We start from the raw sequence: 14,603 nt of genomic DNA, 5'->3' as shown, positions 1-14,603 counted from the left end.
TGCCAAAAGATCCTAAGAGGGCTGAGCAACTTGGAAGGAAGGATACACAGGCCCAGATGGCGCACATCTGGCCAAAAATTAGGAAGAGAAAGAAATCAACTTCTCAAATCCACAGACAGGTGTTTGGGGCCTCCCAGGAGACCTGCTTAGGAAAGGAAACAGGGATGGTTCTAAACTGATGGTTAGCTAAGGAACAACAACCGTCCCTGAGAAATAATGAAGAATTGGTACAGGTCACCATGAATCAAACAGGTGGCAAGAGCATAGGAGCCCTGCTGTCCACCTTCTCTTGATAATTGCATCATTTCGAAGACATTTAAATTAGTTAGGTGATTGTAACTGAGACATCTTTAATAATGCACCAAACAGCAGGCACCAGGTTGAAATCAATTAAAAATCCAACGCTAAATTATAAGGTAGAAATTTACAAGAGAACCTGCTTTGGAATAGGGGCTGTTAGGTACCCACGTCTGCCAAAGACAATTACATTAGGTACCAAATGGGTATTGCCTGGTCCTTTGAGGAGCGGAAACACGGCCAGGTTTCCCTAAATACAGGCACTAATAAAAAACGAAAATTAAGAGGTCCGATCTCTGAGCAGTGTTCTGGGTAGCCAGGAGAGAAAAAAGAACAATGTAGGCAGGAACAAATCCCACACTGGAGGTGTCCTGTGCAAAGAGAAGTCAGCAAGCGGGGTCTACAAGGCGTCTGTCTGGGTGAGCTCTTGGGGCTATTTGGGGACCGGATGAGCCCCGCACTGGAAGCTGGCGGCTTAGACAGGAAGGCATCTCAGGCGCCTGCCTTCTTGGCGCCCAGAGGGTGACGACCGCCTGGGTGTGACGGCAAAGTCTCCCTTTCTAGCGAGGGTGGCCTGGCGGCCTGCACGTGCAGGTGCTCCCGGGCGCCGCGTCCCGCCCTCGACCACTCGGGGGCACAGGGCGCAGGCGCGGGGCGACCAGGCACGGGCGGCTGCAGCGCGACTCCAGACCGCCAGGGGCTGCTGTGGCGCAGCCGGCTGCAGCGCGACTCCGGGCCGCCAGGGGCCGCGGTGGCGCAACCTGGACGACCCGCGCTGTCGGAGCCGCAGCTCGCCACCCCCTCTTGAGCACGGCCCTGCCGGTTTGGCGGGGTTAAAGGTTGCGAAGATGGCGACGGCCTTGAGCGAGGAGGAGCTGGACAATGAAGACTATTACTCGTTGCTGAACGTGCGCAGGGAGGTGAGACCTGCGGCGGAACGCCGTCGGGGCGGAGGCCGGGCCGGGTCGTTCGGGAGGGCTGGGCTGGTGGCGACAGCCGCGTCCCCAGCACAGGCGGCCGGGGCCCGGCGGGGAGGCCGCGTGACCCCGCCCGACATGCGCGACCGCCGGCCGGCCGTGCGGTCCCCGCCACCGCAGCCTTCGCGCGTGGGGAGTCCGACCGGCCTCCGTCCCTGCCCTCCTCCGCCCGTGTGTCCCCACACCCAGAGGAGGGAGCAGGGTCCCCGAAGTGGAGGCTACTGGAGTGGGGCACCCTGTTCTCGGGGACCCGGCGCCACGCGTGGCTCCCACACCCGTCTTGGCTCCGGGCCTGTGTCATCTACCCGGCCGGCAGGACGGGAAACGGAGTCTCAGGCACCAAGGTCAAGACCACCAGGCAGCCTCCCCAGGGGTATGTCCGGTCTTCTTTGGGAACGTTCCGCTCTGAAGTAAGTCCAGGCCTAGAGGCACGTGTCTTGTGCCCTCCCTTCCCTTGAGCGGCGGGTCCAGAAATTGAAGGAAGAGCCTCCCGGACTTAAACGGCCCTATTATGGAGGCCGCAGACTAGGAAGAAGCTCTAACTCCAGGAAAGAAGTGGTGTCCAAGCACGGCCTCTGCATGCGTGCTGGTTCCCGCACGTCAAGGGCTTAAGCCTGTTTCCTCATTGAATAAAAGACAAAAAGAGAGTCTCACAATGTGTTTGGCGCGTAGTCGGGGGCCCAGTAAGTTTCTTGTTGACCAGTGCAGTCGGGATCAGCATGAAGGGCAGAAGGCATCCAAGGTCAGGTCGGTCATGACGTGGATCGTGTATCTCTTATTTAAACAGCTGGGTTCGGTCTTCCCAGCCCTTCAAGAATCCCTGATTCGATCTTTCAGGTTTTCCACTAATCAGAACCAGCCAAGTTTGGCTGTCCTAGGCAAAGCTGGTCAAGAATGTGTTGTCAGTAAATGTTGGTATGCAAGGTGTTAATAATAAACTTTTTTTGGAGTGCTTACTTTATGCAGGGCCACCGTGCTGAATGAAACTTTGTTATCCCATTTAATTGTTGTGTCGGCTCTTAAGGTAGGTATTATGAAAATCCTTGATTTATAGCTGAGGAAACTGAGGCATAGAAAGATTAAGTAGCTTGCCCAAAGTCACGCCAACTAGAAAGTGCAAGAGCCTGAATCAGCCCTGGGCAGCCTGACTCTGGAGCCCCAGCTCTTGACCTCGGGGCTGCCCTTCTGCTCTAGCTTACCAGCTCTCAGGCTAGAGAGCTGCTGGTTCTGGTACTGTGTCCTTGGGCACCCCACATGAGAATTCTTCAAATGTGTTAGCCACTATTTACCATGAAAATGTCAAATGGAATATTTTTGAGAATTTCAAATCCCATTAGTCTGCCATAGGAAACCTGGAGGTTCTTGGAACTAATCAGTATTAAGGCTTTGGGTAAGGCTTCTTTGGCCTTGAGTTTCTTTCCCTTTGAAGGAAGTTGTCTGGCTAGTTATTTTAAGTTTTCTCCAATTCTTAGAAGCAAAGCAGTAAATGAAACTAGCTTTTCTGACAACCTTTCTTACCACTCATTTAATCTGGGTTATCAGTATTTGATATTGAACAGCTATTTATTCATTTACCAGGCTTCCTCATCTTAAGCCACTGTAAATGATCAAAAAGATCTGGGATAATAGTTGTGGCCAAAATCCTAGGTAAACATTTGTTAAAAGTATACCTTGAGACTGCTGGAATCTTAGGACCTGTCATTGTTTTTGTTTTACTGTTCTTTATTGAAGTATAGTTGATGAACTATAATATTGGTTTCAAGTATACAACATAGTGGTTTGACAGTTAACTACTTTTTTAAATGCTCAACCCCAAAGGACCTGTCATTGCTACTGGACTGATTGATGGGAGCCAAAGAAATACTTCTTTTAAAAAAACTTTACTTTTTCTAATGAGTGGAGGGCATTTCCCATATTTATGGTTGTAGGTGAAACCACTATGAAACGTGGTCTTGTTTAGATCACTTTGTGTTGCCTTTGTCAAATTCAGCATAAAACGTGTCAGGTGCAGAGTGCAGATTTTTTCTCTCAGGATCCTACTGGAGGAGCAGCTCTGAAAGTCATCTTTGGATTTGATATTTACTATAAGTTTTTAACCTGAAGTTGAAATAACATGATTTAGTTGGAGAGTTAGAGAAAAAGAAGTGATCTTAATTCTTAACTGTGTGGTTGGAAGAGGGACAATACCACCTGTTTGTGTGTGTGCTGTCGGTGCTGCAGCTTGGCACCCTTTGAGGTGAGCTTCCCACCAGACTTTAGAGTACTTTCAAAAGAGTATCTTCAAAACCCTCAACATTCAAGAATTTCACACTTCTCCCTAAGAGTCTCAAATGGAAGCAGCCTGACACAAAATTGAAGTAACAGAAATGTCAAAAATCAGTTTATGAATCTCCCCAGTTATTAAACTTTAAAATACCCCCTTAAACTGTAGTCCAGGGGATGATGCAGGAAATTAGACAGGACCACCAGACTGCTCTAGACAAGACTTACATGATCCCAAGGATTCCCTTTCTCTAGTGTTCAGGATCTCCTGTTTACATTGTGGAGCCATTTGTCTACCTCCCCCACCTGAGGGAACAGAGTAATTTATCATTACCTGGGAACACAGGAAACGAGATTGGCTTCTCTTCTGTAGTGTGGGCCCATGCATCCTCAGGTGCCTAAAATCTGACTGATTGGAGATTTGTGAGATGAATTTCCAAAATTTATTTGGAGAAAGCTTTCCTGAAAGTAAATCAGAGTGAAATTTCCCTTATGCAGTTTTTCGACACATTTTAATTCACACATTTTAAACCCACTTTACTTCTAAATACTCTAATTCCAATTTTGTCAATGTCGTATTGCCCTTGAAAGAGTTTGTTTTTACACAGGTCATTTGACAGTGTATATAAACCATTTTAATATCTTTGGTCCCAGTTGATTCACCCTTAAAGGGGTCAGTCTCCTTTTCAAGTTTTAAACACTTTAAAAAAAAAAACACACACAATTGTTACTTAAAAATAAATTTAAGTAAAAAGGCTTTTTCTTGCCCTCCACTAATGAAGGTCAGTGTTCTGAGATCTCCATCTTTCTGGAACAGCCATGAAACTAGAAGTGCAAAATCATTACTTACCAATAAGAAGTTTTATCAGAGTCCCTGCATCTTCATTCCTTCCCTGATATGGAAGGAATTTTCCTTTCCACATTGTTCTTTTCCACAATTATTGGTAGTCTGGGTTTCTCTGGCTGCAGGTTAAAGTCACAGAGTGGGCCTAACATGTGGATCTGGACTGCAGATGGGAGGAAAGGGCTAGAGCAGTAGAGGAAAGGTCCTTGGTCACTGAATTGACCTGGGGGGACAAAGTCATTCAGAATGGCTGGGTTATCAACAGACACTGAGTGTAAAAGAGTAGACTAAGCCAGGTGCAGTCAGGTCCCTGAAGCGCTGAGGTGCTGCCTGTTTATTCATTTGCTGCTTATCTGACCTCATGGTGGTCAGGCAGTTAGTTTAGTCTTAACAAGGAATATAAAGAGGGGTTTGAGAAGGTTATTCCTTCAGTGAGCTTCCCATTTACTACACTATGTTCAAAGTCTGATATTTATAACAAAGCCCCTGCATAAAACATGTTGAGCCTTGGCCTATCCAAAAACCTAACTTACCCAGATGATCACCTTCCTAAGGTGTTAGGAGCAGGAATTTCAGCCCACGCTGCCACTGGATGCCCTTGAGTAAGTCATCTAACCTCTGAGTCTCTACTTACCTGCAGCATACTTCCTTCCTGGATTAGAGAGGAAGAGGGGCGGCCCTGTAAGCCTTCGCGGCCAGATAGTCCTGTATTCAAATCCCAGCTTTACTGTGCCTCCGGGCTAGTTGTTTAACTGGCATTTTGCTCCCCATTTTCTTTGACATGAAATAATGTAGTGAGGATGTGTGTGAGTGCCTGGCGTAAGCAGTTATTCAGTTCCATTTATTGTTGTATTTCTTGGATAAACATGAGGTTTTTGCTTATTTTAAGAAGACATGTATGTACATGAAAAGCTTTGGTATGTTTCATCCTGGCTAAATTTGCTATCCGTCTGTGGTGTCAATAAAAGTGCCAGAATTTAAGCCAAGTATTAGGTTATGAATTCCCAAAGCTTTTTTTACTCTTTCTGTTCAAAATACTTTATCTCCAAGAGACAGTTGTCTGATTCACTCCAGGACCTCCAGAAGCTACCCCAAGCCATGTCAGGCCCAGGAGTCCCTCGGACTAAGATACGGGAGCTGGTTTTCTAAATCCTTTTGAAGCCATAAAACTGCAAATGGTGATGGAAATGGAACCCAAGATAGAAGAGCCCATCTTCCAAGGCTCTCTCGACTGACCAGTGGATAGAGACCTTACTGCCCCCGCTCTCAGCATGAAGCAGCCAGAGCAGTCCTTGTCGCCTCTCCCTAGCAGCAGCTAGGGTCTTCATCTGAGGAGGGGGGATGAGACAGGGACCATGGGTTTAGACAGAGTAGGGTGAGGGCCGGCCTGGGGGGTGGGGGAAGCAAGGTAATCCGTTGTGGGATTTGCTTTGGCCTGCTGGGGGGCCAGGTTGTTTTTCTGACTTTACCCAGGTGCTGCTTTTCTTCCTCCGCCCTTATCAAGTGATTTGCAGCCTGGGCAATTTAACAAGCAAGCCCAAAACAATGTAGTAAAAACAGGAAGGTTCCATCTTGAAAGTAAGATTGATTTTAAAACCCAATTAGTTAAAAAAGTAAATTCCTTAACACACTCTTTAATAAACACAATAACTCAGCCCACCTTGGAAGCAAAGCAGGCAGTCTTGGGTGATATGCTCCCAGACCAGGAAGCTGCTATCCTGGGAGGAAATCAGAGCAGTAAACTTCTTGTAAATAACCAAGAAGACTACAAAGATACACATTTGGGGGTCACTTAGCAGGTGTATATCCCTAGCCCTTTGTCTCTACCACCTGTAAAACCTCTAGACAACAAACCACCCGGCCCTCCTGGTGTGAGCTAGGAGCCCTGTCCTCTCTCTTTAAATAAAAGCCTCTCACTTGCTCTCCTAGAAAAGAAAAAAAAAGACAGCCGTCTTTCTGAACTCAGCTTCCTAGAGGGTCATGAGTTTAAATTGGAGGGTGGGAGAGAGGCTAAGCATGGGAATAGGGTACAAGGAGTAATCCAGAAGGCTGGCTGGGGTAAAGCAGAGTGGGACCCAAACATACCGTTGTGAGCTGTCGGCTTGGAAGAGACCAGGCTGCAGGGCAGGACCTGATGAGAGGCGAAGGTGACAAGCAGGGCACAGAGTGTGGTGTCCCCTGTTCTTGCCTTGGGGTTGGGAGGCTGCTCTTAGCATATCCAGCCAGTTCCAGCGTCTTCTCATTATGTGATTAGCAAACACAGTGAGGCTGAATTATAAAATGTGTTTTCTTTAATGAACCATAGCTAGTTATTTCCTTTTTGCTTTGGGCATTTCAAACAATTGCTTCTTGAAATTTTAATGCCCTAGTTCTGTATTATCTACCAAAAGACCTTTTTTTTTTTTTTTTTTTTTCCTTAAAGAGAATTCAATTGAAAGCTTATATATTTGCTGGGAGTTCAGTAATAAAATAATGAGAGGAAAATATGGGGCATACAAGCAGCATGTTTTGCTTGCTTGTGGAATTTTAGTGTTTACTTTTATTAAATTTTCATTTTAATTTTATTACTTTATTTATGGATTTAAGACAACAGATGAAGAAACAAAATAAAATAGCATAAATGTTTAAAAGATAGCACCAGGGGGAAAAAAAGACCATTGGGAATATTGCTGCTTTATTACCACCCTCGGGGCACACGCATCATACAGCCCTCACTCCCAGGAGGAAGGTCCTCCTCCTCGGAGGCGTAGCCTGACCGCTGGGGCCTGTTTGGCTCTTGAACTGTTGGAACCACTCCTCGTGCAGTGAGTGCACAGTGTTCCCTCCCTGGTCTGCAGGAGCCAGAACATTCTTCAGTAGTAAAATGCCAACAGACTTCAACCACAAGAAGTCTGCATGAGTGGGCAGGATGTAACAGATGGACTTGGACGAGAAAAAAATACAAGGTCGGGCTTTTAGGGAAAAATAAGCCAAACCTTTGATGTGAAGGTAGACTCTGAACCATCCGCTTTGACCCAGAAAGTGACCCCAAAAAACTTGAGCTCATTTCCCTAAGATGTTGGCCTTTGTATTTACTGTTGTATATCAAGGGCACCAAATGAAACATATGGCCAGACCCAGAGGAGAAATGAAAACAGACTTCTACAGTGATGGGGAAATACTTCCTTAGCACTGGAATGACCTCTGGTTAGGGGCCAGGATTTCTGCTCCTGTGGCCCATTTGTTCTCCCCGCTGTCCTCAGCAGAGGCATGCTTAGGGGGTTTCTCTGCCCCATAAACCTTGAAGGTGCCTGGGGCCCTGCCTTCTTTCTTTTTCAGAGTTCTGCTGTTCAGAGTTCCGATTGCCTAATCCTTTTTTTTTTTAACTTATGTTACCATCTTGGGGGTAATGGGTTCTGTACATTTTGTTAAGTTTTCCCCTCTATGTTAAGTAAAACTTAGGTTTTAAAGGTTATTCCTCGTTGTGGAAAGTTGGAACTGTTTGATCAACCTCCTTCTTAGCTTTTCTGACTTGTGCCTGATTTGATAGTTTCTCTCTCAAACTCACCAAAGTGATGAGTCTTAAAATGTCCATAGAAGGCAGACTTCCAAAATCATGTGAAATAGTAGTGTGTCCACCTGACCCCTGTACGCAACAAAGGTGATGTGGAGCTCAGGCTTTAGGGAAGGACAGCTGAAACCACTCAGCCCAGTACCTGGCGGGTTAGCACCTGTGAGCGTTTGTTGGTTATTATTTGAAAAGGCCAAAGATGATGGGGAAGCTTTGGAAGGAGTTAGTGGCTGAAAGAACAAAGCACTTGAAGTCAGGTCCAAGTTGACTTTCTAGCAGCTGATCTGGGGCAAGTTACTTAACTCTCTGAGTCTGTTTCTTCATCTGTAAACTCCTGACAATAATTTTATTGTCACAGGGCTGTTGGGAGAATTAAGCAGGAATGCACATAAGCACTTAGCATAGTAATGGACATATTACTATGTAAAGTGAATGGCTGTGTATTTTTACTAGTACCATGAGCATAAAAGTTAATAAGGAATGCTTTTATTGATTTGCCAGAGTTCTTTACATAATTTGGATGAGTCCTTTGTCTGATGGATGTATTATAAATGTGTTTCCTCTCTAGGCTGCCTTTCACTTTCGGAAAGGTATCTTCATGAACCAAAGTTTAGTGTGAGCCAGGCTACACAAGTGATTAACTTCCAGCCGTCTTTTAGGTCAGGGGTCCTTAAGTCAATTCCTTCTCCATCTTAGACAAGTAATTTAGTATTTTTGATCCTCACAGTTTTTATCTGTAGATTGGAGATTCTAATACCAACCATCTTGCCAATGGGTTTCAGCCCCGGGCAAGTTCACTCTTGATTCAGTGAGACTGTTAAATGACATGAACATTCTTGGGGTGAAAGGGTTTATACCCAACTTTATTCCCACGATGGCAGGTCAAGTGCAGAACAGGTCTGCGTGCAGCAAGCCGGTCTCTGCCTCTGGGCCTCCCCACCCCCGCAGCTGTCTCAGTCTCTGTCCCGGCACTGCCACCACTCCCACCTCTGCTCTCCTGCAGCCCTGCAGCCCAGAGCGCTGGGCGGAGCTCTTCATGTAGAATCAGTACTGCCCACACATGTGCAGTGAGCAAGCAGACCAGGGTCAGGTGAGAATCCTGGCCATACGAACCTTCACGTCCTCTACACCAGCCTCAAGACATTTTGTGAGTATTAAAGTATCAAGTGAGGAAATACCAGTGGAAGTATTTTGTGAGCAAAGTGCATTTGTGACACAGCGGCTACCTGGAAGGACCCCTTCGGCCTCTGTGATGCTCTCCGGGTCCTTTCTCACCTTGCCGAGCCCTCATCCCCCACTCCCCCTCAGACTTCCCCAGCCTCAGTCCCCACCAGCTGGGCTCTGTAAAATCTCTTTCTTCTCGTGCATCTCTTCCTGCCTTCTGGGCCCTGTGCTTAGGTGTTCAAGCTCACCTTCCCCCACGCCTCATGGCCTCCCGATTCCTCCCTGGCCCGTGCATTCGAGCTACAAATCCTGAATGCTTTTTGGTTTTTCTTCTCTGTGTAATACTGAGCCCCTTTTGACTGTCCCATAGATCAGCTCAGTCCCTGAGTCCTCTCCTCTCCAGCCAACGCTGATCCCTTTGTTTCTGTTTCAGTTTCTCGGCTGCCAACCAGTCCTCATAAGGTCAGCCCTACACTTTTGCTGTAGTTTTCCTCAGGCCTCTCCGGTTGTGATTTCTGTCGGTTTTAGTTAAGCTGTACCAAATACTAACAAACAGTACTGATCATGTTATTTCTCTACCCAGAAATCTTTCGTAGCTTCCTGTTGTTTACTGGGTAAGGGTCCAACTCATGGCTCCACTTTTAAAATAAAGCCCCTTAGGAATCAGATGTTTTGCATATTTTCTGCCTACCTATGGTAATGTTCTGCCTTCCACTGCAGAGTAAGCTCCATGAGGTCAGAGACTGCGGCTCTCTGGGTCACTGTTGTGTCCTAGCACAGTGGGGGCACATGATAGGTGCTTACCGAATGTCTGCTGAATTCAGGAACAGTGGATGGATGTCCAAGGCTGTTCCTCGCCTGCTTCCTGCTTGCTTGTGCTCCTTTACTCTTGCCAGTTTGCCTGTCTCTCTGTCCCCAGCACTGGCCTGTTCTTTTCCCCTGAAACCCTGGGCCCATCTTGGATACCAGAGCAAATCAAAATCCACTTTTTGCATTCCCACTTACACCCCTCCACCTCGATGAAGTTCTGTATTCTGACTGCCCTGAACTTACTTCCAGACCATTATTAATATGAGCACTTCTGTTTTATATTATTTGGCTAAATCCATGTGTGGGGGGGTTTTGGGGGGGAAACCTTTCCCACACACATCCTTAGCTTGTCATCTCCTTGACGGTAAGGGCTGTATTCCTTTTGTATCTCCTGCAATACTTAGGCCAGGGCTGGCATTCAGTAAGTGTGCAGACTTGAAGTGGTTGCCACTTAAAAGTACACACTCCCCTTAGTAGGTGCATTTTACCTTGTGGCATACCTGTATTCTTGAGGACTGTGTTGCAATTTTGGCAGCAGTCATTCTAGGGGTATTTATTGGAAAGAATTTATCAATTATGCTTGATAAATCTAAATATTCACCTAAGAAAATTGTTTAAAGTCAGGTACAGGAGGAAGAAAGCAGTTTCAAGCACATGCCTTCATGCTTGGGCCCAGAGTAAGGCCCGGCCTGTGGAGACTCGGTCAGACTGAATGTCAGGCTAGAAGAGCAGGGCTGCTTGCTGGCCTGATCCTTTTCCCTGACACGTTGTCTTCCTCTTATGTTCCTTCTTTGCAGTGTAAAAGGTGGCTTGTTCATCATATTTTCTATTGGCTCTAGTACTGGCATTTTTAAAAGCAAATAAGTTGCAGGTAGATTAGGTTTATTTCTGAGTTTTTTTTCCTTTTGTCAGTTAAATAGAACTGAATTTTTACTTAGACATAGGTTAGTCTCACGAAATCAGTTCAACTTGAGCTGCTCCTGAGAAAGATTGCTCAGGCAGAATGCGTACCGTCTGCACTGCGCTCGGCACGGAGGGCGAGTCCACATGCACCGCTGGCAGCCTGTTACTGTTTGCGTATGAGCCCCACGGGTGGAGCTCATTTCCAGACCCTCCAGAAATGTTCCGCATGTAAACAAAAACGGTGGAAGGCTGTGCTGAGCAGGGAAAGTGGCATCCGAAGATGACAGGGCCAGTATGAGCGCAGTTTTATTGTACAAAGCTTCAGAATGTGTAGTGAGAACCTTTACAAAATGAGGGAGGAAATTTTTCCAAGTGCAGCTCATTGGTTGTGTTTAGTGCCTGATGAGTGAGTGGCTTATTCTCTTGGTATGATCAGTATCTACTCAGTGACAGCAAATAATCCGTAACACCCTCTGTCTACACGAAGCAGCCCTGCCTCAGCACAAAACACCATACTGTCTTGGTGTTAATTAGCTCTGAAATCTGGTTTTCCCTTTAAATTGTATGAGCACCAAGTATCATAAAAAAATGACAGGTTTTTATTAGCCGATGCAGTTTGTTTCAGTCAGATTGTTGTGGCGCATGTGGGCAGTAATGAATCTTCCATTGTGGTGATTAGGCAGACTTCCCAAAATCCAGTCGAATATCATTTGTGGATGCTTAGCTGCTGAAATACAGCAATGTAGGTATAGCCTGGCAATTTGCACTTGAAATTATAGCTTCAGCAACAAAATACTAGTGACTCTACTCTTCTGAAACGAGTGTAAGTGTGAGTGTTGTTAAGTTGTTGATTGCGTGCTCTGTTACATCTTCAAGATATTTAGTATCATCACTGGGGTAGGTATTTAGTGCTCCACACCAAACATACTGGTTCTTTGCTTGCCCAGCACATGGTAAGACTGCAGGTACTGGTCCCCTGGCAGTTGAGGGGAGGCCCTGTGACTTGTTCTAGCCAGTGATGAGTGGAGTTTAAGTGCCCATCTGAGCCAGAGGGCCGGGCCAAAGGTCTTGTGCCCTTCCCTTTGCCTCAGTGACTGGCAGTGGTCCCAAAGGGTGGCTGCTCGGTCAGCCTGGGCTCTGACAGCATTGCCAGGCAGAGCTAGCGGGCCCGAGGTGGACGTGTGAAGTGAGGGAGAAATGAACCTTGGGGATTTTTGAATTGCTTGCTACTGCAGTATCGTCTGACAGCATTTTCCAACTCGTTTATGTCAAGACCCCTTTACATTCTGAAGTTATTGAGGACCCCCAAAGAGCTTTTGTTTATGTGGGTTGTAACTATTGATTTTAATTAGAAATTAAATCTGAAGAATTGATAAAATGTTGTAAAAGAAGACACAAGTGTACTTGTAGTTCAGTAAGACTCAAGGAAGACTTAAGGATTTCAGAATAGCTATGTATTGGAAGAGAATGAAGTTACAGATATACAGATATCATAGTAGATACAACAAAAGATAGCTAGTAAGAACACAGGAAAAGAACTGAGAACCAGTGAGGCAGTCTCTGAAAACTCATATTTAGACCCTAAAACCAGCACTTTACAAGTTTCTAGCAAACATAAAAATACACATGTACACATCCCATTTTCCATCAGAACAATGATGTCATCACACTTCATGTAGCCTCAAGAAAAGCCCACTGTGCATTAGTGAGGGAATGACAAAAAGGCAGTTAATAACAGCTTAATTTTATTATGAAAATAGTTCTGACCTGTGGATCCCCAAAAGAGTCTCAGGCATCCCCAGGGGGCCCCATACCACACCTGGAGAACCCTGAGCCAGCCTTTCTGACCAGTACTGTCATGGCTCACTCGTGTGATGTTCCTGACACATTTCAGCTTGCTTTGTTAAATGAAGGGAGAAAATGTGCGGAGGCACAGTATGCTTTTTGAATATGTGCTATCACACTGATTCCAGGGGTGGTCGCTATCACTAGAATTTAAATAAGTGAAAATAGAGAGATGTCTTCAATTGTTTAATTATTTAAGGGGAGAAAATATGAAAAAAATTAGAGTTAGACATTTCTAAGCATGACATCACAGCAGAAATCAGAAAAGACAATTGATAGGTTTGATTTTGCAAAAAATTAGAAACTTCTGTGTTTGTTAAAAGGAAAAAAATGTAAATCCTAAAAAAGAAAAAAAACAAAAGCACAATTAAAAGGCTCAGAAGGAAACTGCAATATTTGTTTGATAGAAGATTCATATTTCTAATATATATAAAGAACTTTTAGAAATCAAAAAGAAAAATTCCTAATAGGAAAACACTACAAAGGAAACAAATAGGTCATTTCATAAAAGAAAAACATCTAAAATGCAAATAAATATATGGGAAAATGTTCACCCTCACTAGTAACTAAACGCAGTTTAAAATGGAGCATGCTTCTTACCATACTGATGGGCAGTAATGGCAGTCGGGTATGGGGGGGCTCGGTAAATGGGAGAATGTAATAACCACATTGTTTTCCATGTGAAACCTTCATAAGTACATATCAATAATACCTTAATAAAAAATAAATAAAATAGGGAATGCTTTTTGTATCTACCAGATTGTCAAAGATTTTTTTTTCTTTTTGGAAATAGTACTCATGGTTTAGCCCACCCACCCAGGAGACAGGGGGCTTATTCCCTGGAGAAACTGAACCAGAGAGTCTTTAGAGCCTGGACGTAGACACGCAAGTGGGTGAGAGTAGTACCTTAACAGACGCAGAGAACGCAGAAGACTTTACCCTGCTGGTGAGACTTCCAGCCTCTTCCCTTTGTCCTCCAGGCTCTTCCCTGAAGAAACCAGCCTGTCAAAGAGGAAAGACCACTGAACAAAACCTCCCAGCCCCTCCGGGATGCTCATCACATGACAAGGCTCATTCGCACCAACAGAGCTTCCCAGCAGCTTCCTGTCCCCTTACCTTCAGTATAAATGGATTGCCAAAGAACGTGAGGTGTTGGAGGGAAGGCAGCAGGAAGCCCTTAAGACTGCGGATGGCAAGGCGAGACCAGAAGGAAGGAAGCAGTGCAGGGGATTCCACAACGAGATTGCCTTCAGAGAAAGAAGTGATCACGTGTAGATAAGAGCAAAATGATACTTCAAAAAGAAATGTGTAAAAAAATATGTGACTTCTCTTAGAGATTAAAGTTTGTTAGAAATTAAAATCGAAGTTTAACAGGCCTGACGTCTGATATAGAAATTAAAAATAAGATAACAGGACTGGAAGAGCATGATGAGGAAATCCCACAGAAGTAAAATTTTTAAATTCAGAGATAAATTCTTAGACATTAAATAAGGTAAAATTAAGGGGAAGACATTGTTAAGCTGTATGAGAAAATTTCTCAGAATTAAAAGATACAAGATTAGATTGAAAAGGGTCAGTCAAGTAACTAGCATGGTGGTGGGGGTTGAGGGTGGGGGGAAGACCCATACTCAGGGAAATTATAGGTTAAAAAGAGGCCCAAGAGTGTCCAAACAGGTCACGAAGGACTGGTAATTGGAGTGACATCAAATATCTCACCAGGAGTACCACAAACTAGAACACAGTGGAGCAGTACAGTAAAAATCCTGAGGAAAAGTTATTTCCTAGCTAGATTTCTACACCCAGTCAGCTATTAATTATCAAGTATAAAGGCAGAGTATAAAAACATTTTGAGACATGAAAAATCTAAAAAATTTTTCTTTCCCACCACCTTTTGTAAGGAAACTACTGTAGATTGAGCTCCACCAAAATTAAGGAGAAAAGAAAGATATAC

The 14,603-nt window shown here is 45.0% G+C and overlaps 1 protein-coding gene across 2 annotated transcripts in view; it reads left to right on the top strand.

Moving 5' to 3' along the window:
* The first annotated feature begins 1,062 nt into the window (after positions 1-1,062).
* The window catches only part of DNAJC11 (DnaJ heat shock protein family (Hsp40) member C11), a 61,830-nt gene continuing 48,289 nt past the window's right edge, over positions 1,063-14,603 (top strand). For both annotated transcript variants that reach the window (XM_073233116.1, XM_017641826.3), the window contains exon 1: positions 1,063-1,217. In XM_073233116.1, coding sequence (XP_073089217.1) covers positions 1,146-1,217 — 72 coding nt within the window. In that variant the 5' untranslated portion in view covers positions 1,063-1,145. The remainder of the gene's footprint in view (positions 1,218-14,603) is intronic.

Source organism: Manis javanica, chromosome 4 (assembly GCF_040802235.1).
Source record: "Manis javanica isolate MJ-LG chromosome 4, MJ_LKY, whole genome shotgun sequence".
Lineage (NCBI taxonomy): Eukaryota > Metazoa > Chordata > Mammalia > Pholidota > Manidae > Manis > Manis javanica.
This window is presented reverse-complemented; position numbering and strand designations above follow the sequence as displayed.